Source organism: Ciona intestinalis, chromosome 5, assembly GCF_000224145.3.
Source record: "Ciona intestinalis chromosome 5, KH, whole genome shotgun sequence".
Lineage (NCBI taxonomy): Eukaryota > Metazoa > Chordata > Ascidiacea > Phlebobranchia > Cionidae > Ciona > Ciona intestinalis.
The window spans coordinates 824,863-852,720 of record NC_020170.2 but is presented as its reverse complement, the minus strand read 5'-3'; the positions used below and the strand labels follow the sequence as shown (position 1 = coordinate 852,720).

Sequence of the window (27,858 nt, the reverse complement as noted above, 5' to 3'; positions counted from 1 at the left end):
GTTATAATTTAACGAATAAACAAAGACAGTCTTTCACTAATGTTTGCTTTGTACTTGGCTAAGTAGTTACGTGCATCATTATTCACTGCTATATTTGTTGTATGCGAAATGTTTTCCTTACCAATTATTCATTTCATTGTGTTTTTATAGAATTGGATAAAGACATCAAAGTCTTATTTTGACGTTCTCACGCTAGAATACATTTCCCGTCTGGAAAAAAATCAAATTGTCACAATAGTTGGCGCTAGAGCAGGTAATTAATAGTTTATATTTTTGCGTCACAACTTTAGCAGTTCACTTTTTGAGTCACACAGGTTTTTAAACCTCAAAAAAAATACTAGAGAAGTTTTATTCATAGCATTTTTAATAGTGTTTTGTGGCTAATTCCAGTCTAATTGGTATTTTATTTAATATTCACAGCTGTTTTCGATTAGATGAATAAAATAAAAATTTATGTTATGTATAATAATTTAGTAAACCTAAATTTTATTAAATCTACAGTGATATACATTTACTATAGGCGCACAATGGAACATATACTATATATGTGATAAAATTAAATTACATGAGATTTATTGGTATGCAATGACACTACCATTGTTTTAAAATCCTAGAAGCTGCATATGATTTCATGGTGGTGGGCGGTACTTATGAAGAGAATCTTGTTTATATTTATGACGTTGTTGGGAAACATTTTAGAGAAATAATGGTTCGTTAATAAAATGTTTATTATGTGTGGAACAAACTACTTTGCTTGGTGACCTAGCTGCGATGGATATTATTATGAATTATCAAATTCACAAAACATAATGGACAAACCTTTTCATATAAATGTACATGAACTGTAGTCCTTTATTCAATATCATCTTATTAAACTTAATGTTTTCTTTAAGTCAAACTGGTGTTGATTTTTATATTTATCCTTAAGTGGGTAATAACAGTTACATACATTCAATTGTATTCACAGTCAACCTTGTATGAAAGATGGGGTTCAACCAGTGTGAAAATACACAACCATGTTTATACGGCTGGTGGTGACGAAACCAACTCTGTCGAATGTTTGAATTTAAACCATTTTTATATTGGTTGGAATAAAGTGTCATTTATGATTGAACAACGTTGGTTTGCCGCATCTGCTGTGTTAAACGGTTGGTTCCTTATAACAATGTATTATGGATTTTTATTATTGAAACCTGACACTGAGCTTAATGATGTCACAACTGTGATATTCCAGATCAAATGTATGTGACGGGTGGGATGAATGCTAGATATGAGGCATTGTTATCAGTTGAGTTTTACAATCCAGTGATAAATAAATGGACATACACTGCTTTAATGAAAACTAAAAGATATGAACATGCTCTTGTTTCTTATAACGGTTGGTTCAACTGGGATTTATTACTATGGTTGCTTTACTATTCATTTTATAATGTATTTTTCATAAAAAACATACATTTTACTAACATCAGTGTTGGAAATATGATTAACTGCCCATGCTAGCAAATTAGGTGAATACTGTTCAAACAGGTTTAGCCAATTTTGCACAAAATATCTGTTTATTTTCTTTGATGTTATAGTGAACAACGAAACATAATAATGTTGCATAGACACTTAAGGCAAAATGTAAAATCCTCTAGGCAGTTTTCCTGTAATATTAATATTAAGATATGACTTTGCAACATAATTCTGCACAAAGCTTTTGAAATAAACTAGTGGGGTGGTACCGAGTTTCAGAGTTATTTTTTTAAATCTAGGTTAAACATCTGTAACATGTATATTGATTTCAGAAAAAGCCTAATATTTACTACTCTTATAATTTTTTAACTATTAAGCATTAAACTCAAGTACATCATTTTCAACCTTTTTTTAAAACTTTTTTGTTTAACTATGTATATTGTACAGGTAGTTTGTACGCCTTCGGTGGGTATGATGGTTTAATTCCTTTAAATTCTATGGAAAGTTTTGACCCCCAAAAAAAGAAATGGAATACATTAAAACCAATGAATGAAAGAAGACAAGGGTTGTGTGGGGTCGTTTACAATGATCAGATTTACGCTATTGGTTTGTTGTTTATTTTAACAATTGAAACTAAAAATAAACTTCTAGAATTAACAGTTTAGTTTGTTTAATATTTTTAAGGTGGAAATGAACTGAATAGCGTTGAGCGATTTAACATGCGAACCCACACATGGTCCAAAGTTAGCAGCATGAAATACAAGAGATGTGGTGCTTGTGCTTGTGTTGTAAGTGGGAAGATATACGTCATTGGAGGGTAAATATTTTTTTTTATTATATTTATATATATATATATATATATTCTTTTTATGGAGCTTGTGATATAGTAGTATGGGGGAGTGGGGACAATGGAACACGTTGTCAGACGATACTTTTTAAAAATTTTTACGGACCCCATTTAATGATAATTATAAAAATAGTGTTACAGAATTATTCTACAGTATTATCACGACTTTGCAAAGCGCACGTCAAATCCGAATATTGTTGTTAACTATTAAAAAAGCATGTAAATTAGAAACAGTATTTTTAAACAAATAAAAAAAATGCGAAATAGTAACGTGATAATTTTGAATGGTAGCTGAATAATAGTAAAGCCAATGAAATTTTGTAGTTTGCAAGTATGAACAATTAACTGGTTTCATATTTTATAAAAAAAAAGGTTTGCTTTTAATTTAATAATTTATACCTCGGACAGGGGTTATTCAACTAAAAGAAACTGATATAATAACAAGATAATATATAGAAAATATATTTGAAAATTCAAATTTATTTGCACTTAAAGATAATTTAAAAGTAGCTTGTACGAAAAACAGTGTGGCAATACCCAATTTGTAAAAAAAGTGAAACTTTATTAATAGATATTACCTTTTTTTTATTATTACAAATTTCTATGCTTTTGTTGAATACAATATTTATCAATTGATGTTTGAACAATAACCATTATCGATAAAACAATACCCATTATCATACAATAATAGGTAACTTGTTAAAAACTATAGCAGTAGGGAAATAAAAAGGATGTTTAAACTTGATTTTCAAACATACTGTATTATTTCGTGTTATTTATGTGCAGCCTATGCCTAATAATAAATTCACTTATAAATCAAAATTAACAATGATTTTAAACTGTCCCATCTTATACTGTGTGTGTTTTCGAATTTGTAAAATTACACCTGTTGTGCAAATCGCTAAATAACTTCTCGTGTATTTATTGAGAAATATTTATACTGTTTAATATTTTTAGTTATGGTGACAAAGAATCTAAAATGACAATTGAGGTTTATGATGAAACAAGCAAAAAATGGAGGCTTGAATCCAACATGGAAACCTTGATATGTTTTGCATCAGTTGTAGCTTTGTAAAGAACCTTGCACTTTTAAATGTCTTCCTTATGTTTAGGTCAATTTATGATTTTCTTTATTACATTGTTCCTTGATAATGCTGCAATTGACCAGTGCCACTGTTACCATAACAAAACACTATGCATCTGTCTAATTTAGTGTTGTGTATTATAGATTTGTTTAAAGGGTTTGCCCGAAATTTCTCATTTCATTAAATAATCGTTTATTTGTTAATTTTCCTTACAAACAGTATATTTGATTTTTAAAGGTAATTATTTTAGTTTTTGATAGAATTGATGCAGTTTTTTCGTAGATTTATTTGACAATCAAAATATTACATTTCATTAAATAATCGTTTATTTGTTAATTTTCCTTACAAACAGTGTATTTGATTTTTAAAGGTACTTATTTTAGTTTTTGATAGAATTGATGCAGTTTTTCGTAGATTTGTTTGACAATCAAAATATTAAAACATATTTCTTTAACTTGTTAAATATCGTGTATCCTATTACACTTATGCAGTACTTTTGTCTGTAATTAAAGCTGAGTTGGTTTCCAAAACTTTTTGAATAGTGTTTTAAGCAAGCTCATGCCTGGACGAGAGTAAAAAAGGCCTTAAACCCAAATGAAAAGGCTCGAAACTGAACGCTGGTACCATTGTTGATTATTGTGGTTGGGCATTAAAAATCGGTGTTGAACAGACGTTACTTATTTTTAATGATTGCACAAATGAGTAAAATTCAAAACATTACAAAGCCGTATCCTCACGACTTTAATAAACCGTTGCTATCTGTTTAAAATCTGATCAGGATATTGGAATGTTCGCCGCTAAAAGTGTCCCGTCTTTCCCCACCCTACTATATGATAGTAGCCTATTAATTTATAGTAGGCCTATCCCTCAAAAGTCATTTATTTTGGTTTTAAATCATGTACTTCAATGTCTTATTGTAACCCACTCTAGATTATAACACAGTGTGGGTCACTTAAACATTTTTATTGGCAAATTCCATATATATAACGCTTTGGGGTAATGCTATGGAGTTGTACCATTGCCCCTCATATATTAACACTATACTTAAAAATAATATAGCAAAACATACGAAGAGTAGTTTCGCGATTTGTGCTGCAGCTGCTATTTTAGCGATTCGCAAACATGCAGGGTTAAATGAGACAGTTTAAAAATAAACTTCCAAAGTTCGGCAATAAGTACCTGCAAAGCTTTATGTGAGGTAAAGTGGGACACCAAGTTTAAAATATTAATAGTATTCTGCAACTTGTGGGTAATCCAACAAATCAAATTGGCTGTTCTAGTTTTTTTGCATCATAACTTTATCTATTGTTCCTAGCCATAGTTTAAGGCAAATTGACCCCGCTTAGTTTTCTCATGTTTATAAACCATTTTTCCCGAAAAAAACTAAAACAAATTTTATCAAATAAAACTGTACGAATTTTGTTTTTTTTTAAACTACGATACTTGATTGATGTTTGAAACTCGAGAACTACATGCACAATTTGGGCAGTTTTCTTAGCAAATATTTAAGACCAGCACCGTACTTTTTTCACCCATTGAAACAATACTGTTTTTATTTAACATTTTTAATAGTAAAACAGTAGTTGGCTTTGGCGCCCGCTATTGATAGTTGTGCGAATATAACTTTCGAATAAACCTGTAACATTTTTTGTTTTGTGTCCCACTTTACCCCACCCTACTATACATTTCGCCTTGGGTGACTGCACGCTACTTGTGATACAGAAATGTCCATGTGATAGATTTACCCCATATGAGCGTAGTTTTCATTTGGTGTTACTCTCAGAATGCTACAATTATAATATAGTTGATAATATGATATGACTTTAATATCCAGCAAACGTTTACCCTTGTTGACATTCCCATGTATTATCTTCAGTCGGTGACATTAGTAACATAACACCGAAAATTTTTCTTTGTCTCTTTCCGTTAAGCTCCTTTGAAGAAGCCGAGAATAAACCATGTTTATTTTGCGACGCGAGACTGCGGTAAAAACTACCTGTTTCGTCTCTGCTGATAAACAGTGGCCTGAGTAAACTATGTTTCAGTTTCGTTTGCCTGTTACTATAGACACACAGCGAAGGATAAATATATACTAAGCGTTCCGTTTGTTTACATTAAACAGAGAGTTAAAACAAGTACAAGTATCGGGTAACAGGTGCCAAGCCAAAAGACTTTAAAGATCTGAATAAAGGCTATATGTTCTGATTTCTTTGTGTTATAGTTTACCCAAAACATTTGGGCTTTGTAAGGCGTTATAAAAATTAACACATGACGTCACTGTGCTTGACAAAGGCCCATATCACCAAAAGTAGAGTGAAAGGACGGATTGGTGCAAGTAAAGACGATGAGCAGGTCACTGGTGGTCACAATATTGCTTACGTAGCCAACGTTGGTGAAACAGAGCATAAATTGAGAAGAAAGTCGCAGCAGCTTGACACCGTTGGAGCATCAACGAATGTGACCAAACCGAAAGAATTGAACAGCATGAGTAGCAGTGTAGCTTACTTACCACGGGTAGAAAATAAACCGAAAGCATGTTATAGAAACCGGTACAGTACGTCAGTTCTTGATACAAAAGGTGATTTCTATCGAGTTCATAAGTGGCGGTTACGGAGTGGCTCTGGATGGCAAAATGACGTCACCGAAAGACAAAGATCACTCCAGCAAAGATTGGGCACTCGACAGTCAATTGACAATACAAAAGTTGCAAAGAACTTGCATTTAACACAGCTTAGTCAATCTTACATTACAAACAGGGTGGATAAGAATACGAAATACAAAGGAACCTTGCAAGAAAAGGAACAACAATTTTGCTCGAATATGAAAATGAAGCGCCAATATAAACTAGGACGAGTTCGTCCCACTCGTCAAACTTTACTTGGAAACCTACGTCATTCCATGCATGAACAACTGGCAGGATCTGACCACTTGGTCCATTTGAAAACTCGAGAAAAATACCTCGAAGACCAATCAACGTTTGAAAACGACGGCGTTGAAAGCGCGCGTTACATGACAAATTTGCCAAGACGATATTCTAAACTTCCAGCGATTACTAGAATATCATCGCTTACTCATCATCCGAGGACTTTACAAAACAAATCTAAAATAACGACAGAACATGGCTTTTCGCCATCTATACTAATTAGACACGATGATACTCAAAATATCGACGCGGGTAGAAGAAATACAATGACTGAAATGTCCGATAATTTTTCTGGTAAGATCACTTCAACTTAATAACGTACAACCCTCGGCCGCTTCGAAATATTTTTTTTTCAACAATCGTCTATATGCAATCAAATGAAAATCGAAGTCAAACTTTTTAATTCCCTATGCGAGAAGCAACATTATAGGCCATGTTACTTTTTAATTATGTGTTGTATATGAGAACACGTGTTTATGTAGTCTTATCCTTTTTTTTCTTATAGAGAATCAATCAAAACCTTCAAACAAAAAATTGTCGATTTCGTTTTCGCGAGATTCGTTTCAACTCGATTCACAAGAAGGCGGGGTATTGGACACACCTGATAATTTATCTACCAGAAGGTACAGCTATGCTAAACAAAAGGCAAGAGCGTTAAGGACGAGAAGCAAAACGGAAAGCAACAGTCCTCAGTTTTACCCGCAAATCAAGCAAGTGCACCAGGTAATTACAATATAACAAGTGAACAAAATACTTAATTTAAGACCCCAAAATACTACAAGGTGACGATCAATCTCTACTTTTATTTATTTCTTTAAGTTTCATATTTGGGGAAAATATTAAAAGAAAAAAATATTACGGATTTGTAATATTGTTACTTCAGCAGCATCGTTCCAATATCAGTAAATGGCGGACAGCAGCACGACTCTCTGTGTGGTTAGCCAGATTGTGCAAAGCCCACAGTGTAACTGTAGACGACAGCTACAATATACAACAAGGGTTTTCAAATCATGAAGATACGTCATCACACGAAACAAAGAAAGATATACTTTTTGACGTAACAAATTATAAAATGAAAAATCAGGTATGACTGTTAGTTCGATTATTTTCGGCATCTCTTAAGAGTTGCTCGGCTAAAGAAACGTTAGTTGATAGGAGAAAAGGACGTGTCTCTGTGTTTTTTATTTAACTATATATACCGATGTAAACATTTGAACTAACTTAAACAGTACCGTCTCTCTGATTCAACGCGAAAGATTTTAAACACCCCTTCACCAACAAGAACATCCAAAGATATTAACCAGGTATTTCACTATTCGCTATCCGGTTGCGATTGTCTGTTGGCCATCAATTTAATTTTAAATAATATAGTAAACGATGTTTACTACAACCCGATGAGTAGCGTTTGTTATAAATTGTCTTAGTTTTTTTTGTGATTTTGTACAAACTATAACTATAACATCATTTCAGGTTAAAACAGCATTACGAAACATTAAAGCAATTTCCGATTACTCGGAATCTGTGCAACACCAGATAGCTCGATGTGGGTATTTTGCCGGGTAGGTGTTGTATTAGTTGGACCAATGTTCATCATACCTAAACGAAACTAGGAGAAAATAGTTCGATAATTACAAAATTATTTTTTTAGTTTATTGTCATTGATTTTTTATTAGCTAAGATTTCAATCCCTTTGTGTCAACAACGACTCAATTAGGTTTATGGGAAAGCGTGTGGTAGTAAGAGAAGGCCGAAAACCTCTCAACTATTTCGTTCTTCTTGCTGGATCAGCTGTTGTGATCAAAACCGACGAATTTGGAAATACAAGCCCGGTGCTTTTCTTGCAAAAGGGAGATGTGTTTGGGGTAAATATTGTCTGGGAAAGGCGGTACACGCTACTTTAATTAATCTTACACCTCTAGATCATGTATTAGTTTTGTCGCCAACAAACACAAAATATGGGTTTATAGCCAATAGGTTATACTGATCATGGCATATATATGACATACAGTAGGGTGGGGGAAGATGGGACACCTTCTTGATCGTGTTTTAAACAATTAACAACGGTCTAGGAGAGTCGTGGGGATAAGCTTTTATAATTCTTTGCATTTTCTTTATTTACTTATCTCAAATTGGGCGAGAAAATAGAATGAAAAGGTGTCCCACCCCCCCCAACCCACTATATATAATGGGTATATTTTAAAGTTTTAGTTTTTTTCGCACTTTTTCGTAGACCTGTAAATATTCAATTCAACAACCTTTTCATATGTTGCTGTTTGTAATGACTGTTTCATAAAAACTGTTATATGGTAGGGTGGGAGGTAATGGAGCAACTTTTTTTCTATTTTCTCGTCCCACTATGTAGTATAGGCAAAAAAACATTCAAAAAAATTTTAAACCGTGTCCTCATGACTTCCATACACGTTTGTTAATAGTTTAAAACACAATCAGTATATTCGGATATTATGTGCTAAAGATGTCCCGTCTTTCCCCACCCTGCTAAATATACAATTATTCTCCAGGAACACGAAATATTGGAAGGAATTAATTGGCGATGGAACGTAGCAACGGTTGGATATTGTGAGTTCCTTGTTCTTGGTAAAGATGATTATAAGAAGATATTTATTGAGGGAGGAGGTGGGGGGATACTTTCTGATCCTGACAGGGGAGAATTTCTACGGTAAAACTGTGTAAGCATATATTACCTATGAAGTGGTAAAATAAGATTACATAATAAAATGTTATTGGTCTATTTTAGACAAATTATATTTTGGGGGGTATAGGAATTAACTTCGCTTCAGCTTGAATAAATTACTAAGGAAAAATGCATAAAAATATACCCTACACGATGTATATGCATTCATTCGAAACCAGCTATTTATCGCTCCAGCAGATAGAGAAACGGTTAGATTAAAACAGTGGTTCTTAAACTTTTTTGTATGCTTTACCTTTTTAACAAAGATAGTTATCAGATTTAACCCCAAAATGTAATATAGCTCTCATTTATTATAAAGTGAAAACCCAGTTATATATAATGCGACGGACGCGCTTGCTTTTTGGCAACGAGTTGTTTAATGTCTGATAAAGTACTACAATTGGAACATTTTTTATGTTCTATCAACGGATGTGGATTTCGATTGGTAACTCATTCACTCTCTAAATACGAGGAATTTACCCCCAAAGGTAAATTTACCCCAGTTAAAGAAACGCTGCCTTAAAGTAACATAGCTATATATTATTTGCTGCAACATTTCAACCAACCAATAACAGTTCATAACCAGCATATGCTATAAGTGTTTTTGTCTCTATTATCACAGGTCTATATCGCTCTTGAAAAAATGGCCAAGGGAGTTATTGAACGAAAACCCGAACCGTTGCTTGTTTCGATATTTTAAGCGGGGAGCTGTCTTATCAACGAACAGTTACACTTCGGAATGGATATATGTCGTTAAATCTGTGGGTTTGATTTGCTGCACAGAAATGTAACAAATACAAGCAACACACCAGCTTATAATGTGCTACGCTTCTGTATGTCTTGGTTGTTCTGAGAACCTTATAATTGTAGGATAAATGTTCTATAAGTCAATAATAGATTAATAACCATTAGCTTTTAAAATATTTGCTCTTACGTATTCCCCTGAAGTGGAGATTTTAAGTGCAATAACGCCCGACCTAAAATAAGTCCCATAAGTGTTACTGCTGGTACAATCAAATATTAATTCAGGGAAGTTGTTCCGTTTTAAAAACAATCGAATCAGAGAGAATGAAACCATCCGAGGTTCTGAGAAGGACCAAGGAAGAACAAATGTTTAAACTTCCAGACGTACACAAATCACAACTGGTGGAAAAAATGAATGACAAAGATGACGGTGTGGTACTGTATGTTATTCTTACATACGTTCGTTAATATGATTTTACAGATCACCTTAAAAAATTAAGTAAGAAGGAAGAAGAAAGTAAAAACCAAGCGAAGGATGTGAGCGTCTATCAACAACTTGAAATGAGTAAGTCTTGAGAATAGTAAATCGTAAATGTCCTAAATCATAAATAGGTCGGAAATAATCTCGAAAAATGTATCAACCGTTCAAAATAACGTATTATAATGAGCACACATAGTGCGAAATAAAGTAAAAGTTTTATTTTTTACAAATATGACGTATTATAGAGCATATATGGTCCCCTTTTCCGTTTACAATCTTAATTTTTCTTCGTATTAATTTTTTTCGTTACAGTAGGGTGGGGGAAGATGGAACACCTTTTCATTCTATTTTCTCGTCCCATTTAGTAGTAAACAAAGAAAATTAAAATGATTATAAAACCATATCCTGACAACTCCCATAGACCGTTGTTAATTGTCAAAAACACGATCAGGATATTTGAATATTATGTGCTAAAGGCGTCCCATCTTTCCCCATCCAACTATATATATTGTTATTCCGTGGCGTCACTGGTGCTTCTCTCTTGAACAGGTACCGGTCTATTACAATGGGAAACTGCTAGAAATGATTTTTTTGAGAATTTTTTGCCATTCTCTATGTTCAGTTATTTTTAGTATTTTGTTTTTTTAAATACAGATAATGTACGCATACTACCTTTACATAGGTAGCATTCTAAAACAACTGAACACCGATGTACTCGGAATGTCATTCACTCCGCGTGCTGATATGAATGAAACAGATCGTCAGTCAGATTTGATGACTCTGACCACAATCGCTCATCAAGAATCCGACAAAGATGAAGAGAAGTTGGGACGGGGCGAGGAATTCTCTAGTCAAGTCAATTTTAGTTTAGAACGAAATTCGGATTTGCTAAGAACACCAAGTCCCATGAAGACTGCCTACCTAAGGACTGGACAATCTTCGAGGAGCAACAATTCTGAGAAAGGAGATAATAAAGTCTCTGTGGTTGCGATGGATGGTGACGTCACACAGGTTGAGCAGTTACGCCAGGAACACGTTGTTGAGTTTACGGGGAAAGATGACGTATTTCATCTTGTTGTAAGTTGAGAATTTTTTATTAGATTTCTGCAACAAAAAAACTAAATTAAATCACATAAACCTTGCATATATGTAGATAATCTCGCATCTATATATGTTTTTTGTCTACCGGGAGCAATTATTCTTTTAACAGAGTAGAACAACGACTGAGCAAGAGATGAACAAAGTTCAACTGCCTCCTGTGGTGCACTTGATCGTACGTAAACTTACCAAAGGCGGAAGTTTTGCTCTGGAGTCAATATTATACACAGACCAGCCGCAGCTGTCACTCGTGAGCAACGGAGCGGAATGTCTGATGCTTAACAAGAAGTTATTCCTGGAAAACTCGTCTGAGTACTGCTTGGACTGGTTGCGCCAAAAGGTAGAAATTTGTAAATACTGGTCGAATGTTGCTTAGATATCTTAAACGTCATGTTACGCCTGTTATATACTACGCCTTATGACTGTTCCTTAACGTAGGAATACCCGTATCCGACAGACGAGGAGCTAAAAGGACAATATTGGAGACTTCGGGCATGGAAAGCTTACCAGACACGATTGCTTAAACAAATATGCAATGAAATGCAAGGGTAACCCGGATTATATAGTATTCAACTATTGCCATTTCTTTGTATTTATTTGCAGTTGTTATGTTTTCGTTTACCTGTGTTAATTAAAATCAGATCCAACAAAGCTGGTATGCTTACTTGATCACTCTCCGACCTATTGTGGTTTAAGTAATAGTCTTGATTACTGAATATTGTTTGCTGCGTGGAGTAAGGACAAACAAAACATGTTCCTTACCTTAAATGAGCGCATGTTTTAGAAGGCTGTTGGTACTTGGTTTTAATCTCTTTGGTTTTATAATAGCTGGTTGCTCTCTTGTTTGGTTGGGCGCGCAAACATAAAACCGATTTTCTATCTATTTTAGTCATGAAGCGAAATCGCGAATTTCGAACGTCAGTTATTTATGAGAGAAAAATTAGTGTTTTGATGTTTCAAAACGTACCAAGCGCTTTGATGCTAATTAGGAATGCTCCGTGACATTACAGTTAGGGGTTAAGTTTAGGTTTACTGGTTGGTAATAAGTAAGAAAGGGCTGTTTCACCGGCATAAAAAGGGTCCTAAGTAAAAGTTGTATTCAAAGGATTTGGCTTTGCAGTTTAACCCAAAAAAGTAAATAATTGATCGCATGCCTAGGAGTGCTGGGACCCTTAAAGTTCTAGTTTTCGCAGACAAAAACGTTTGTAAAAAATCAAGTGTGTTATCGTGTAAAACAAACAGCTTACCACACAATAAAAAAAAAACATATTGTAATCACCATCTATAGCGAAAGTTGTGTACCTACTTCTTTCCATAGTGCCCTGCCCTGTATGGAAATAATTTTTAGAAATATTCACAGTTTCATTACTGTCCGAAGGTACCGAAATCTACCTAACTTAAACCGAAAAACTTGTTTGGAAGATAACCTTATGTATTACGTTTTTGCCCTACGCCATCGTCACCCTATGGCAAAATGGGCAGATACTTACATTTACCTAAGTAAGAACTAAGAAGTTCGGCAGCTGTCTGAAGTAAGAGCATTGCCTGTTAGAGTTACACTTACACCTACTACCTAATTACCTTACCTATAGTCACAATTTTCATTATAAAAAACAGAAACTCAATTTTGCTATGGCAAATGAATTTAAGTTAAATAATTGTCCAACTGATGGAATATCATCAGTTAAGTTCAGTCCATCCACTTCTCAGTTCTTACTTGCCTCATCATGGGATATGTCTGTTCGTTTGTACGATGTAACAGAAAACAGCCAACGATTTAAATACGAACATAAATCACCTGTACTGGATTGCTGTTTTTCAGTAAGTTATAAAAATTCAGTTACCTAAATTAAATTTTGCACTTTTAAGATTTATATATACTCTTTCTGTTCAGAGAATGGTTCTATTAAGGTTTGTGAGCGCATTGAGGCAAGCACATTTGCTTGTAATGTGAAATAGCCTGCCTATTTATAAAAAGAAATCGCCTGAATATTTTTCTCTATAAATCAACAATTCCAGTAATTTTTAAAAAAAATCTGTGACAATTAATATTGTTTTTATCAATCTTTGATAAATGTTTGTTAAAATCTGTGTCAATATGTAACATTCATGGGTGGCAAATCTAGGGTTGCAGGGGGAGCTGTAAAGAATTTTCCCTCACTCTGTTAACTAGTAAACAGGGAACCAAATTTGTTTTATAGAAGTACGTGTCAAAGTACCCATGCATTTTAAAGCATTCGGGGCCTATAGTGGTATTTGTTATAAAATATAATAATTCTGTTAGGATTCAGTTCATTCATGGAGTGGTGGGTTGGATGGAAGTGTTATGATGTACGATTTAAACACAGGAAGAGAAACAGTTGTAGGAAGACACAACAACTCAATCAGGTGGGTATATATATAGTTAGTTTTCCTTGATAACGCTGCACGGTACTACCGCATATCTTTTTATACACTAATGAGGATGGAATCGGACAATTAATTATAGAAGCTTGTGTATGAAAGCATATGAACCTATACCTAGGCCAGTGCTCTTCAACCTCTTTGGGGTTGGTGAACCCCTAAAGTTGTTGCGACAAACTCATGCACCCCTGATTGCTTTAACGTAACGCTAATGACGTCATTAAGGAGAAATGCGTGCGAGAATAAGTTCCTGTTTAGTCGAAAAGAACCGCTAATCAAGATCATTAGGAATATGTGGTTTACAGTTAAAGAAAAGACTAGTTTCGCAATTCCCAGTGATGCAAGATATAGAATTCATATAAAACAAACTGTAGAAAAGTGGCTAAATTTATTAAAAATGTTTAAAACTGAATATTATTGCTGAAAACTTTTGAAGTTTGTGATGCACCCTTATACCCTTTTGCACTGGTGCACCCCTGGCATATTTTGGTGCACCCTAGGGTGCACCGTGCACACCGGTTGAAGAGCACTGACCTAGGCTACCTAGCAAACATGCTTATTATTTTTATTTCTCCACCTTAAATTACAGAAAAGGTAATAGCAAGTATGTACATAAAATTTTGTCTTCTTTTAGATGTGTGGAATATTGTAGCGATACCAATGTTGTTGTAACTGGAAGTTGGGATCAGACAATTAAACTGTGGGATCCAAGATCACATAACAATATAGGATCATATTCACAACCAGGAAAGGTATTTAATTTTGTTATAGATTTCCAAGTTTTTACTATCAATTGCCATGAGTTTGCAGTTAAAATTAAATAACAGGGTTGTGCAGAGCTCAAAACCAATGCATGCTTTATCATTGTTTTTTTTCTCATAAGTTTCTGGTTGTCCTAATATTATAGAAAAAAATAAGAACTTGAGGTGTTTCAAAATCTTTACCAGTAGAGTTCCACTTTACGACCAAGCACTTCTGCACATTCGAATAAATTATTAACATTATTTTTGTTATATGACAATAATCAGCTTTTTGACATTGTACCAGGTGTTTACAATGTCTGTATGTGGAGACCATATAATTGTTGGTACTTGTGGTAAATCTGTGGTGGTATGGGATCTGAGGAACATGGGTTACGTTGAACAAAGAAGAGAATCAAGTCTGAAGTATCAGACACGGTGTATAAAAAGCTTCCCAAACAAACAGGTAACCTAAGTGTTTAATAATAATTTAAAGGAAATAAAATACTAAACTATCCCAATTCCCCGGCTAGTGGCTACCCTATATTTTAAAAGTTTTGATGTCTATTGTCAAACATATACACCGTTTTTTATATTTTAGGGTTATGTGCTTAGTTCAATTGAGGGCAGAGTTGCTGTGGAATATTTAGACCCCTCTGTGGAAGTACAAAAGAAAAAATATGCGTTTAAATGTCACCGGATTAAAGAGAATGGAATTGAACACATCTACTCTGTACATGCCATTGCCTTTCATCAAAGATACAGCACATTTGCTACAGGTTCTTATATTAACTGTATGCACTGTAGTTTTGGTATACAATGTACATTAAATCAAGTTAAAACTAAAAACAAACTGCTATATGAGCTATAGCCTATAACCAATGCTTTTTGCGCAAAAAGCCAGTGCTAGTAGTTTTTTTCTGGGAGAATTCCTATATAATGCACTGTTCAACATTCATGTATGATTAGTTTTTTCATTGTACATAGATGACCCATTTTACCATTTTAGCATAATCTGTACAGTAACTTAATACACCACCCTTACAATCATAAAACAGGAGGTGCTGATGGTTATGTGAACATGTGGGATGGTTTCAACAAAAAGCGACTTTGTCAATTCCATCTTTTCCCTGCTGCTGTTTCATCTCTTGCATTCAGCAATGATGGTTCAATGTTAGCAGTTGCTTCATCTCCATTATACGGGGCTGAGTTGTCTCCTTCCAGTAATGGGGAAGATGCAATATATATCAGACATGTAACAGATGCAGAAACAAAACCAAAGTACGATATTTTTCTTTTTTTTATTATTTTGTTTTGTTTACAAGAGAGGTAAAATTCACTTTCATTTTTTAAAGAATAAAATAAATTAAAAAATATATATAGATATAATAGTTAACTAATTTTGATAGGTTATTGTTAGTTTCTTGTCCCTTCACTACTAGCCTAATTTTATTTACTTTTTTATAGGACATCATCTGGACTTGCTTGATTGCATTTGCAATGAAAAAGAAGCTTTTTTATCTTTGTATTAACTTACTTGTAAGGTGAATCAATTTTGGTTTGTTTAAAACCAGTATTAAGATGGAAACCAACAAAATAATGTTCTAAGTAAATTACTAAAAACAAGATTCATAAAATGCTGCTGATAAAATGCTGCTGTTTGATTTTACTTAATGCCTGAATGTATTTTTTTCTACATTATTATCTCGGTATCTCATGTAAGTTAATGCTGCATTACACTGCTACACCTTATCTAAAGTTGTAATAAATAGTTGAAATACTGGTTGCATTGTTTTTTTGTAACTTGTGTGACCTTGGTGAGAAGTTTAATGACTAACCAATAACCAAGGCATTTAAGAAATTTACTGTAGTGAGCAGATTCAGCAATTACGTAGTATAAATGAATAAAAAATATTTTTTCACATATGCCCACAATGGTAGAACCATCAAGTGTCAGACTCATAGTAGGTTCAGTACTCCATGCAACAATATTGGTGTTTAAAAATGATGCTATGTTAAACTTCCCACACCACCTTGCACATACCTAATTTTCTGTCTAAATACTTTGATTAACTACTCAAGTTTGCATCTCACCAAAGTCTACGCTTTCATCATATATTATGAAAAAAATCATTTTATTCATTTATGTATTTATAAAAATTTTTTTGTCCAACTTAACTAAATTGAGTAGTATAACTTAAACAGTATAGTGGTAACAACAAAAGTTATGAATCATGAAAATTGTGATTCTTCAGGAGGTTTATTCGACCATTTACCAAATCCAGCTTGCTGTAAAGCTTCAAACATTATTCGTTTTACTTTTTGATAATCTGAACAACTTTGTTTTGCTTCTCTGTAGTTAAAGTATTTCACACTACTGAGCTGTAGAAACATATAAATTTTTCCTTGTCTTTGGATAAATAAACCTGTTTATTGTACAGTAGTTATGTTTTTTGATGTGTTACCTGTTTAAACATTGCATATAATGCACACTTGCTAAGTCTTGACACTGAAGATTGACACCTGCCATTACTTCCATCAATAACTTCAAATTGTTCATCACCAATAGACCAATTCAAACTAAATTCACGAGTTTTCAGTTTCCCTGTTTGCCTATGAAGCTCTTTTCCACTGACTTTTCCAATCTGTTTAAGGTATGCATACATATAATAAACTAAAACGCAGCAATTATATAATATCACTGTTAATATGGGTGTCGTACAGTCAATATATACCAAGTTTTTAGTGCAAAACACTTTTTTAAGCTTTATGTGTGTGGCCTAACAATTAAAAGCCATTTAAATATTCTTGCAGCACCATAGGATGATTCACTTTAAACTTGATAGGAATCTTTGTTCCATTATAACAACGCAAGGCTTTGTCAACTCTGCAACACAGTGCTCGTGTCAAATGACCATGGTGGAAGTGGCGGCCAATTGTTATTGTCTCCAGGTAAATTGGTTCAATAAAAGTATTTAACAGAGCGCCCTGGAATAAAAGTTTGCCTATGATGTATATTTTATTTTTAAATGGGCACAACATTATAATAAGCATATATGACATAGTTGTCTACATACAATTTCATATCGAAATAAAAATCTAATATTATTCTGTACTTATATAGCGATATAAGTTGGTTTCTTACATCTTTCACAAACAATTTGATAAAAGTTTTTAGAGTTTCACATACTTGTAAGCCTGCAAAGTTCCATTTTGCTATTTTATCACAGCAAGACATTATTCTTAATCTTTCACCCCTAACCAAACCATCCCATGTTACAATATTATCGGAAGTAGGAATACATCCTTCCCCTGTATGTAATACTTGATATGAATGTTTTCTATTTTCAAAAAGTATGTTGATTATAAAAACTACATAACATAATATCAAAACATAATTTTGTTGGCCGTTTTTTTTATACTAAAACGCTAGTGGATAAAAATGTTTCTAGTTAAAAGTCATGACTAATACACAGTAGTATAGAAGCTAATTAGCAGAAACCTTTTTCAACTTTTGTTCTTAAGATTCCTTGTTTTCTGTTTTCCATAATTGGGTAATGTTTAACATAATTTGATTGATTGGTTTCCACTGAAACATCACTTGTAGCAAATATTGAACCATCCCCACATGGTGTTGTACTGATATATAAGTGGATACCAATGCCGTGTTTCAGTTTTAATCTACGTATAAATAAGTAAACTCAATCGCTAGTGCACATAAGATTTTTCAAATTTTATTTTTTTATCTTGTGCATTAGGCAGAGGTAAAAAGGGACACTTAAGCACATATTGCCTACTAGTTTAAAAAATAATTTTGGTTAATAAATAAGCTTATTTTTCTTAAGAGTACATACAAACAACACGATTTTAAAAAGAGTCTTCTACTTGGTTCCGCCCCTATTTGACTACACTTTTCATTAAGTATGTATATGTTATATAGTAGGGTGGGGAAAGATGAGACACCTTTAGCACATAATATCCAAATATCCTGATTGTGTTTTAAACAATTAACAACAATCTATGAGAGTCATGAAGATACGGTTATATAATTCTTTATTGTTTACTACAAAATGGCTTGAGAAAATACAACAAAGAGGTGTTTCATATTTCCCCATTCTAATATATGTGTTGTTTAAAAAAGGTTCAATGCAAAATGCTAGCATTTGATAAAAACAGAAACCAATCCGTAATTTGTACGGCTTGTGTCATAATATGATAGAATGAACCTCACCTGTTGTACTCACCAACTTCAAATATTGTTTTAGTTTTATTCAAATCATTTTGAAAATCAAATATCTGTCTGTGAATATAAAAATGAATTCGCAGATCAGCTTTTATCTAGTTTTGTTGTTTATTACACTGTCGGATGCAACATAAACAAAAATAGTGTTTTTATAATCCTACTTGTTTACAATGTTGATCATGTATTTAATTGGTTTTGCTGCCCCGTGAAAATTTGTTTGCGAATGTTTAAGTGTTGCATTGAAACAAGCATTGAGAAGAAATAAATACTTACTTATATAAATATCTTAAGAAACCTCTCCTAGCAATTATTTCTGCATGGCAATCATTTACTGTTTCACCGCACAAACTTAGTTGATCTCCAGGCACACATCGATTACCTTAGAACACCATGCTATAATTTAAATAGTCTAATCCTATTGTGATATTTATATTCAAATTAGAATAGATCACACAAATGTGATGTAAAGTGGTTTAAATTATTTATATGTAGTGACCAACATACCTTATAACCTCATTCCCACTAAAGGATCTTTTGCTTTGCTGTCAATTTGGACAGCACGATGGGTTGGTTTAGTTAAAAAATACAAATGTTTTATTTATTTTCATTTTATTAAAAAATTTAAACTGTCAGTTTACCAGATCCTAAACTGATAACTTTCCATTCCATATTTATACCAACAGTGCGAGTGAGAACAATTCCAGCAATAATTTTTCTTCCCATAATTAATGTTGTTGATCTTTTAAGAAGATCTAAGAATTGTTTGTTGACAAGAAGTCCAACTTGATCATGGATGTTTAAAGTAGAACCTGGCTAAAAACTTGAGTTTCTCGAATTGAACATGGTATGTTAAAATCCAATATCTTTTCTAATTGAACATACACACACTTTTGCACAAGCAGGTCTTTAAAAGCGAATCCATGAGACATTAAAGGCTGCTTATATTTTAAGTTGCTCTAATTTCTATTACCTTTAACTATTCTACTTACAGATATACAGATGTCTACACAAACTTTGGACTTTAATTGATGCAATACTATTTCAGCAGATTTTACTTTGGATTCTTTCTTATTACTTCCAATCCCTGCGGGAAATACATCATCTCCAATGGTAAATACTGTGCTAAACCTGCAATGAACTTTAAGTTTTTAACTAAATGAATGAAATTACCTCTTTTATCACATGACTGGGCAATTACAGAATTTAAAACACAGTCTCCTATTTTTCTTTCTGTTCGTATTCCAGTTTAATGTATGTGACTCTTAGGGTGATACTTTCTGCTTTATTTTTGTATGGGTAACAATTAGAACAATTTTTTAGTGATCACTGGGTTGAAGGAAAAGTAATGGATATAAAAGGTCTTGTCCAAAACTACAGAACTCCACATTGGTGGCATCATCAAACCTTAATCCTACAATCCTCTTGTTAAATGGGTGGTCTAATTAATCTGCCATATCGGTGATCAATCTGCTGGTTCCACTACCTTTTAGCATTTAACTACTACAGAAAGTGCCATCAAAACCTGAGGATAACTAGCTATAGTTTTATGTTTGGAGACAGAAATCTTTACGTTAAACTTTTAAGTTAATAAATATTACCTTAATTCCTTGTTACATATCCATATTCATGTTCGTTTACAACTATTGCAGCAACTTAATAAATCTTACATTTGTTTGTGTGATGGACCTGAACTTGACACTTCACATTTCACTGATAATTGTTTCGATTGTGCATATTCATTTATTACAGATATTGGATTTCTAATATCTGTTTCTATTCTTGGTATAACATAATTCAACTTCATCAACTGTTGTCCTTTCAGTTTTTTTGAAGTAGCATCAGCTATTGTACGGGAAAGGAAAAATAAAGCGTAAATTATATAAAACCTGAATATGAAAAGTCATGCTATTTGCATTGCATTGAAGAACTCCTTCAAAATAATATTGTGTATTTGTGTTACCTTGTGGGTTGCACTTTTTGTGGGCAGAATGTGCGGAGTTGCAAGTAAGATTACATATCTCAGGTTTTTCTAAGTGCAATTTTTGCATGGTTGATGCAAAGAGATTTTAATCTCTTTAAAATTTTCTCTTTAGTTTTTATCTTTTTGGTCGAACTATAATTTACGTGGTTGAAGTTTTAGGTGGCAAATAAAAACTTAAATTCCTCCGTTTTATTAAAGTTCTTTAGTTTAAATTTGACAAATTCGCGCCAATCAAACAAGAGAGCTGAGTTAATTTTTATTGTTTTTTTTTATCATTTTTTAGTTACAAATAGCAAAGTACAGTGGGGTGGGGGAAGATGGAACATATTTTCTCGTCTCATTTAGTAGTAAACAAAGAACATTTAAAGTATTATAAAACTATATCCTCGCGACTCCTATAGACCTTTTTTAATTGTTCAAAACACGATCCGTATATTTGGATATTATGTGCCAAAAATGTCCCAAACCGACTCAGCATTATAAACCCAACAGGTCGTGTTGTTTCAACGTTTTACCACAGACGTGTGCGACTGTGCGTACGTGCTGATTTACACGACCCGTCAAGCATAAAGCGAGTAGCAACGAAGAGTGAAAGTCAGATAAAGGCGCCGATGTTAAAGAGCGTGGAAGTGCACGCCTGTGGTTATGAAACAGAGCGTAACATATAAACAATGAATAGTGGGCAGTGGCTCACGTTTGTTGTCACCGCTCATTTCCTATAAATCGTTGCCTAGAAAGCTACATGGTGGGGCAGATTGTTTTGTAATACAACAATTAAAAGTGTTTTCCGACACAAACACATTATCTGTATAACAGCACTACGTTATGTTTTATGAATGTTTACTGTGGCGTTTTATTTTAATTTAGAATTTTAGACTTGTGTAGCAGCGAAGTTTTGCATAGAACATTTTATTCTGCTGACCCTGGGAAACATGTTCGTTGAAAAAGACAGTCTTTACCGCAGGTAAATTAAATTAACCTCTGTGAATGAATAAAAACATATGTACTGTTCTTTAATACCGTCAGCTTATGAATAACATTTTATATATGCAGACTTACAAGATTCTGGCATGTGTTTGCTGCATTGGCATTGCTCAGTGTGGGTTACATACTGACTCAAAATGATAATGAAAAAGCTGAAATATTAAATCGACGCATTTTAGGAAATGAGTTTTATCAAACTTTGGTTTTCCTTCTTTGTTTTGCAATCAACCTTGGTATAACGGTGTGGGTATCTTTCCCAGCAGGTAAAACATAGTCATTTTTGCTGTGCACTTTAATTGTTATGTATTATTAGTCAACAATCAGAATTAAAGTATTAGAAAAGTGTATTTATAACCTATATATAAGCATTGCATAATGTCGTCGCTACCAGCATTGTAAGCGAATGTGGCCTTCGGCAATACCTTCGACGACAATTGCTTTAACCTAGTGGTCAATAATGGTTTGTCTGATTTGTCAGCAATACAAAAAACAATGAACCACAAATTCACGTACATGGTAGAGCCACAAATTTACGTACATGGTAGCCCCACAAATTTACGTACATGGTAGCGCGGGCACGAGGTGTGGGAACAGAACACTCGTGTTATAAGTTTTATACCGACTGTTGTTTTTTGACCACACAAGTTACATTTATTTTCTTAATTGCTTGAACCCATAGTTGTATACTTGGTGCTGGTAAGGCAACTCCTAGGTTGGTACAGTGACAAGGTGTATGAAATTATCTATGGTATAATAATTATCCTAAATCATAAATACATGGCAATATTGCCATTCATTCATTGTATGTAAAACCTTAATAATTAAATGTTCCGTTTTTAGGTATTATTATGTTTAAAACACTTGATAGACACACTTTCACCAACGTCCAAAGTCGTCTCTTTCCTGTTTATTTCATTATTGTTGGCGTGACTGGATTCGTACAACTGGTTGTGGCGTTGAAACACAAAAGCTTCAGTTTAAGTTCATCAAATCCAGATTTGCTTCTGGTAATATTTTAGTTGTGTAATTAATATGTATTTATTCAGTATAGAAATGTAGAATTAACAAATATGATTTAGTATCAGTAGTAGGCACCGTTGTGTGAGAGTACACACAGTAAAATTATGCTATAACAGCTTAGCCCGTTGTTTCCTAATGAATGTATATTGTGGGGAGGCATAGTAATGTTTTCCAAATAATAAATCTATCAATATTAGTTGTTTTATAACATTTGAATAAATTTATACTTTCCTCAACATTTGCCCTAGTGTTAAGCGCATCTGCCTGTAACCCAGAGGACACAGGATTGAGTCTCAATGCCGCTATCATTGTTGGCTTATGTGTTTTGGGCAAGACGTTTAACGGCAATTGCTTCAACCCGGTGGTCCCTTACTTCCTTATATGTTGTGTAACTGTCAGTCAAAGTTACATAGGTGGTAACTTGTGAGCAGACATGGGGTCTATAAAGCAAAACACCCATGCTATATAGCAACTAACATTCATTTTTTTGCAGCTTGCTTGTTTATGTGTGGAGGTGTTAAATGGATTTTTGAATGGTTGTATCTTTGGACCTTACATGTCTGGAATATTGCACAAAAAGATAAGCTTGGAAAGAGAAGAGGGAGTAATTCCACCAATGATTGGTTCCAAGTTGGGGGAAAATAAGGAATACAAAGCTATATGTAAACAGTTTGGAATGGTACATGGTTTGTCAACCATAGTTAATTTATTGGCATTTTCTGGCAGTATTTATGTGCTTTACTACATCTCATTGGAAGTGCATCTGCTCGCAGAGCACTGTAGTTAAAAAAGTTGACACAAAGTTTTAAGAGTATGTCCTGTTGTAATTGATATTGATAACAAAACATTTGTATGGTTTTGGCCAAGGAACATACATCATAAGAAAACTATCACTAGTGCAGTCTGTATTTATAAATCTACATCTGCACTGTGTGCAATACGCATGCATGTGAACAATCAAGTTATTGATGATTATCATTTTCCTAAATTTTGTTCTACAATTTTGTAAATAGTGTTTTAAATCAACGAAACAGTTTGATTTTCAACCAAGTTTTCAATAAGTTTGTATCTCATTATATGCTGTGCATCAACTTCCAAATCTATTTTATCTTCATTTTGTACATCAGTTTCACAATCCACTATAATTCCTTCTTCTGCCTTATTTACTCGCAGAAATACGTAGTGATCCAGATTTGGAACTGTATAATAATGTAAATAAATCATAAAGACATCAAATGTCACTAAAAATCATGTCTCAAGTTGTAGAAATATATGTTTGTGAACTTATTTTATTTGTAAATAATGTTAAAAAATTACTTACCAGAATCTTCTAGATTTAAGGTTTGTAAATTCTTCGGCATGTGTTTTAGAGCACTTGCTGTTAAATGAGAAGTTACACCTGATGTTAACCTGTAACAATTTAAAAAGAAGTATAATTAAAATCTATTTAAATAAATGTAACTTCTTTATTCTACAATAACAGACCTTCAAAAGTTTCATACACATGCCTGAATACCAGTTAGGCTGAGTGGCTGATTGGTCAATCCAATGCTATTAGTTACAGGGTCGAGTTCATTCAGTTTCCAAGGACACACAAGGTAGCAGTGTTAAACCTACAAGACCGGTGCTCTATCCATGTACTATTATAAAACTAATATTTAGATGTCCAACTAGACTTGCAAATTAATACTTAAAGCAAACTACTTACTCTTTGGCAAACATAAATTCTTCAGGTGAAAGTCGTGAAACAGAAGGACCATCTGAGGACTCCTTTTTAATTAAGTAAGCTGCATGCTTTTCAATCTTCTCAAGTCGACATCGAAGGTAACTACTCAGTACATATCTAATTCTATCCAGTTCCAATTGATGTAAGCTCACCTTAAAATGACCCAGTGGTTAGCCAATCTTCCTTTAGCCAACAGAATAAGATCTTGAAACTTAATTTTGCTACGACTGTGTGCACATTAAGCATTCTTGGGAAAGATATTTAACAGCAAATCCATTTCAGTCGTTCCTAATGGGTTGCGTAAACAGTTAACCATAAACTCAAAAAATACAAAAATAATCATCATGTGCTTAAACCTTGGTACCCTAAATAAATGCCGGAAGAGCTTAAGCTTAAACTCATTTATAATGGGCAAAAGTATATGATGCCTTTTATGTATGTATGGAAAATAAGCAAAAGATATACAAAATTGCAGTATCCAATTTTAGTAATGTATAAATCTCTCATTCCACACCTTCAAATCAGTCTTCTTAGCTCGTGCAATATTTTCTTCCATTTCTTGCATTTGTTCCAATATACACTCAGTAATATCCGTTCGACACAACATTAGGTTTGGAGATAGTCTTTCATTCACCCATATCTGAACATACCATTGTTCAGTTAAGCTGCCTTTGTTTAGTGCTAGTTTTATAAGGTAAAAATATGCAATCCACCTTTTTCCTTGAATCTTCAATATTAAAAGTTTGCTTTTAAATTTTTGTGTGGTTTTGCCCTAATTTATTAAGGGTTAATATAAATTCATTAGACAACAAGGGTTCAGTTTTGACGCTTTTTGCACACTGTACATGGGCACCAAATTTTTGGACTGTATTAAATTGCAAAGCATGATCTCTATTTTTTAACAGCCAAAACATTCACTGCTCGTGAACAAAAACAAACAATGGACTTGTTAATATTATTATAAAATTTACTTATGCACAGAATCTGAAAACAAATTTGTATCAAAAATGCATAAATAGATTTATAGTTGTTTGTTTCAATATCAGCCCAAACAATTGATTTCAGCAAAACCATGTCTGCTTGTGGCATATTGTAACAACTTGAGGATGAGTAATGCAAATGTGCATTGTTTGTTGACAAAAATGATCAGAAGTTTCCATATCGTTGATAAAAACTTTCACAGTTGATTTTATTTTAAGGGGGATATAATTATCTACTAATAGAATGTTTAAAAAGGGCACCATAACATAAAACTTATTTAATAAACTTTGTTTAAAAACCTTGATGATTTTTTATAAATATTGTTTATTGGCTTGTATTCTTTCAAAGAAAAGTTATTTTGTTTGATCTTTATTTTGCTCTGGAGCTTCTGAGATGCCAGTTAAAAATGCAAAATTGAAAACCTTCTACGTTAATACAATTTTAAGGTAAATTTTACATAAATTATGCTTTTGTGTATATTATTCAATTTCCTTTTGTTGCTATATGTTGCTTTTACTGTTATAATAACTATAATCTACTCTTACATTCATAGGCGCCTAACGCGGTCAGACAGGTTAGGCAAATGCCCAACCTGGAATTTGGCACATTGCCTATTAATTGCTTCATAATAAGATATTCAAACGCAAACGATTTACGTATTTCATAAAGTTAAACGATTACGCGTCCACGATTGAAGCTCTAGTGTTTACAGATTAGCTTCTGGCCAAACTTACGTTACTTTTAATGCCAGTTAAACATACACTCACCAACGTAACTGTTACATCACAAGCTGTATTGTGGTGTAACCATTATCATCCATTATCGCAAGGTAAGAAATACCAACTTGCGGCGATACACTATGTCACAAACGGCATTATCCATTATCGCAAGGTAAGAAATACCAACTTGCGGCGATACACTATGTCACAAACGGCATTGTGATGCAATCCATTATCGTAACCTACGTATTGCCTAATCCCAACCTAGAATGTTACATTACCTCACAATCGCCATTGTGATAGAAACAAAGATCGTAGGATATTGCGTGTGCCTGCACCTGCAAGTTTGCTATCTTTCAATACTTTACAACCGCTACTACTGTGTGTATACGTTCAATGTGCTGCCTAACGAGTAATACGAAAGTTAAACCCTAACCAGTGCGTAATGTGGGAGTGTGCTAATTACCTTATTAGCTTACGTATGATGTTTTAATAAGTAGTTGACATTTGTAACTATGAGTTTGCCTAACCTAGACAATCAAAACTTAGGCGCCTATGCTTACATTCCATTCAATAATTAACACGTTCTTTGACTGCTTAGTCAACAGCTAGTATAGCAAAAAACACTTTTCTACACCAAATTGATTTAATTCCCGTGTTTACCAACACTATATTGATGCAAAACGTTTTGACACACCGAATAGACAATGTTTTAGTGAAAAATAAATAATAATTTATTTATTTCGTCCTCCTACATGCCAGAACTAAAAGCTTTACTCAGCCACAAACCAGGAATTCTGGACAAACGTAGAACATGAGCCTACTAGATTTGGCCGATCGTACTGTGTAGATTGTCCCATATCCGAATTCTACATGTGGCACGAAAATGGATACTGTGTAAAGCCATCTTAAGAAAGTAATAATTCCAAACATAAAAACAATTAGTGATATATAGGCTTCAGTCTGTCTGTCCCACCTCTTCAAGCTGTTGAAAAACTTGTTCAGATGTTATTTGCTCTTCTCCCTCTTCAGATACTCCACTGATGTCTAACGTATCATCCATTATTTAAATACTAGGTAAGCTGTGATTAATTTAACAAATATAAAAAGGCTCCCGCTACTCCACTAGCATGTATAGGTAGAGCTGTGGAAACCAGGTCCCTTTAAACCTCTAATCTTTAACAAAGTGGCGCCTTGACAGTGGCTAGCGCGACTACGTCTAACCCAGAGCCATAGAAATACTGAGTAGACTAACCTATTGTTAAGTAAAAGACAAATTTAACGGACATTCGTGTTATTAGTACCGTCGTTTACCTGCCACGCGCAGATAAAGCAAGTTACATTCATTTATTCATTCTAATAAACAAAAAGAATAAACAACATAACTTCGTTGGTGGGGAATTCCCCAAGATATTTGGCGCGAAACATAGAAGTCCAACAACATGAACAGTCCGAAATAGTACGATTATTTTAACCACAAGTTAAATTGTAGTTTAAGCATTTTTATGATTTGTGATCTACTGTATTCGTTTTAAATGGAGGGGTACGAAAGTCACACCTATAACAATTTAATTTTTCTGTGGTTATGGTATAATTATAGGGTTGTTCCTCACAACCCTATACAAATACACTTCAATGCAGGTCCCACGTTGATTCAACGCATATGTTTAATGTGCGCATTAAAAGACAACACTTAATGAAGGAACGCTCCGCTTACTTTGTGTTAAAAATAGTTT

General features: G+C 33.6%; 6 protein-coding genes across 9 annotated transcripts in view; 4 read left to right on the top strand and 2 right to left on the bottom strand.

The window, feature by feature from the left end:
* The window catches only part of LOC100175503 (kelch-like protein 12), a 5,692-nt gene extending 2,003 nt beyond the window's left edge, over positions 1–3,689 (top strand). Inside the window, exons 5-11 of one of the 2 annotated variants that reach the window (XM_002122340.5) lie at positions 151–253; positions 615–709; positions 968–1,148; positions 1,235–1,378; positions 1,903–2,061; positions 2,140–2,272; positions 3,260–3,689. In XM_002122340.5, coding sequence (XP_002122376.3) covers positions 151–253; positions 615–709; positions 968–1,148; positions 1,235–1,378; positions 1,903–2,061; positions 2,140–2,272; positions 3,260–3,377 — 933 coding nt within the window. In that variant the 3' untranslated portion in view covers positions 3,378–3,689. The remainder of the gene's footprint in view (positions 1–150; positions 254–614; positions 710–967; positions 1,149–1,234; positions 1,379–1,902; positions 2,062–2,139; positions 2,273–3,259) is intronic. The other variant, XM_026834511.1, reaches the window with a different exon arrangement.
* A 677-nt stretch (positions 3,690–4,366) lies between these two features.
* LOC104265749 lies at positions 4,367–11,971 on the top strand. 2 transcript variants are annotated; one of them, XM_026834477.1, is made up of 13 exons: positions 4,367–6,604; positions 6,816–7,033; positions 7,197–7,394; positions 7,540–7,614; positions 7,781–7,869; positions 8,025–8,172; positions 8,830–8,987; positions 9,625–9,763; positions 10,032–10,176; positions 10,228–10,311; positions 10,910–11,304; positions 11,438–11,665; positions 11,764–11,971. In XM_026834477.1, exons 1-13 carry the CDS (start codon positions 5,656–5,658, stop codon positions 11,875–11,877), a joined length of 2,940 nt encoding a protein of 979 aa, XP_026690278.1. In that variant the 5' UTR covers positions 4,367–5,655; the 3' UTR covers positions 11,878–11,971. The 2 variants fall into 2 exon arrangements, with proteins under 2 accessions (XP_026690278.1, XP_009858722.2); XM_009860420.3 differs by having other exon boundaries at positions 7,194–7,394.
* A 947-nt stretch (positions 11,972–12,918) lies between these two features.
* LOC100186469 (mitotic checkpoint protein BUB3-like) lies at positions 12,919–16,252 on the top strand. The gene is made up of 7 exons (XM_002129082.5): positions 12,919–13,146; positions 13,610–13,713; positions 14,363–14,480; positions 14,776–14,934; positions 15,070–15,247; positions 15,527–15,749; positions 15,936–16,252. The coding sequence occupies exons 1-7, from the start codon at positions 12,958–12,960 to the stop codon at positions 15,955–15,957; spliced, it is 993 nt and encodes a 330-aa protein (XP_002129118.1). The 5' UTR covers positions 12,919–12,957; the 3' UTR covers positions 15,958–16,252.
* On the bottom strand, positions 16,163–20,883 carry LOC100183336 (double-stranded RNA-specific adenosine deaminase-like). Of its 2 annotated transcripts, none has more exons than XM_026834537.1 (7): positions 20,672–20,883; positions 18,985–19,090; positions 18,700–18,768; positions 17,971–18,149; positions 17,659–17,780; positions 17,286–17,456; positions 16,163–17,113 (listed from the first exon to the last, which is right to left on the bottom strand). In XM_026834537.1, the coding sequence occupies exons 1-7, from the start codon at positions 20,757–20,759 to the stop codon at positions 16,913–16,915; spliced, it is 936 nt and encodes a 311-aa protein (XP_026690338.1). In that variant the 5' UTR covers positions 20,760–20,883; the 3' UTR covers positions 16,163–16,912. The 2 variants fall into 2 exon arrangements, with proteins under 2 accessions (XP_026690338.1, XP_026690339.1); XM_026834538.1 differs by lacking the exon at positions 20,672–20,883 and adding an exon at positions 19,350–19,434.
* Positions 20,884–21,525: 642 nt separating this feature from the next.
* On the top strand, positions 21,526–23,932 carry LOC104265691 (transmembrane protein 205-like). Its single transcript, XM_009860256.3, has 4 exons — positions 21,526–21,656; positions 21,746–21,939; positions 22,517–22,683; positions 23,190–23,932. The coding sequence occupies exons 1-4, from the start codon at positions 21,625–21,627 to the stop codon at positions 23,481–23,483; spliced, it is 687 nt and encodes a 228-aa protein (XP_009858558.1). The 5' UTR covers positions 21,526–21,624; the 3' UTR covers positions 23,484–23,932.
* Positions 23,506–27,305, bottom strand: LOC100184087 (DNA replication complex GINS protein SLD5). The gene is made up of 5 exons (XM_002129313.5): positions 27,099–27,305; positions 24,937–25,062; positions 24,405–24,574; positions 24,018–24,106; positions 23,506–23,895 (listed from the first exon to the last, which is right to left on the bottom strand). Exons 1-5 carry the CDS (start codon positions 27,183–27,185, stop codon positions 23,714–23,716), a joined length of 654 nt encoding a protein of 217 aa, XP_002129349.1. The 5' UTR covers positions 27,186–27,305; the 3' UTR covers positions 23,506–23,713.
* Between the last annotated feature and the right edge of the window lie 553 nt (positions 27,306–27,858).

What these genes read in the sequence shown, in the direction of transcription:
- LOC100186469 (XM_002129082.5), top strand. Translation starts at nt 12,958, where the DNA reads ATGGCAAATGAATTTAAGTTAAATAATTGTCCAACTGATGGAATATCA. An exon ending in AGACACAACAACTCAATCAG is followed by an intron (nt 13,714 to 14,362) that starts GTGGGTATATAT and finishes GTCTTCTTTTAG; the next exon opens with ATGTGTGGAATATTGTAGCG. An exon ending in CATATTCACAACCAGGAAAG is followed by an intron (nt 14,481 to 14,775) that starts GTATTTAATTTT and finishes ACATTGTACCAG; the next exon opens with GTGTTTACAATGTCTGTATG.
- LOC104265691 (XM_009860256.3), top strand. Translation starts at nt 21,625, where the DNA reads ATGTTCGTTGAAAAAGACAGTCTTTACCGCAG. An exon ending in GTGGGTATCTTTCCCAGCAG is followed by an intron (nt 21,940 to 22,516) that starts GTAAAACATAGT and finishes TTCCGTTTTTAG; the next exon opens with GTATTATTATGTTTAAAACA. An exon ending in CAAATCCAGATTTGCTTCTG is followed by an intron (nt 22,684 to 23,189) that starts GTAATATTTTAG and finishes ATTTTTTTGCAG; the next exon opens with CTTGCTTGTTTATGTGTGGA.
- LOC104265749 (XM_009860420.3), top strand. Translation starts at nt 5,656, where the DNA reads ATGACGTCACTGTGCTTGACAAAGGCCCATATCACCAAAAGTAGAGTG. An exon ending in GACAGGGGAGAATTTCTACG is followed by an intron (nt 8,988 to 9,624) that starts GTAAAACTGTGT and finishes CTATTATCACAG; the next exon opens with GTCTATATCGCTCTTGAAAA. An exon ending in ATGACGTATTTCATCTTGTT is followed by an intron (nt 11,305 to 11,437) that starts GTAAGTTGAGAA and finishes TTCTTTTAACAG; the next exon opens with AGTAGAACAACGACTGAGCA.
- LOC100184087 (XM_002129313.5), bottom strand. Translation starts at nt 27,185, where the DNA reads ATGGATGATACGTTAGACATCAGTGGAGTATCTGAAGAGGGAGAAGAG. An exon ending in TTTTTCAACAGCTTGAAGAG is followed by an intron (nt 25,063 to 27,098) that starts GTGGGACAGACA and finishes TGGTATGTTCAG; the next exon opens with ATATGGGTGAATGAAAGACT. An exon ending in CTAAGAAGACTGATTTGAAG is followed by an intron (nt 24,575 to 24,936) that starts GTGTGGAATGAG and finishes GGTCATTTTAAG; the next exon opens with GTGAGCTTACATCAATTGGA.
- LOC100183336 (XM_026834537.1), bottom strand. Translation starts at nt 20,759, where the DNA reads ATGCAAAAATTGCACTTAGAAAAACCTGAGATATGTAATCTTACTTGC. An exon ending in TTCTTAAGATATTTATATAA is followed by an intron (nt 18,769 to 18,984) that starts GTAAGTATTTAT and finishes TTATATTCACAG; the next exon opens with ACAGATATTTGATTTTCAAA. An exon ending in TTAAAGTGAATCATCCTATG is followed by an intron (nt 17,114 to 17,285) that starts GTGCTGCAAGAA and finishes TACCTTAAACAG; the next exon opens with ATTGGAAAAGTCAGTGGAAA.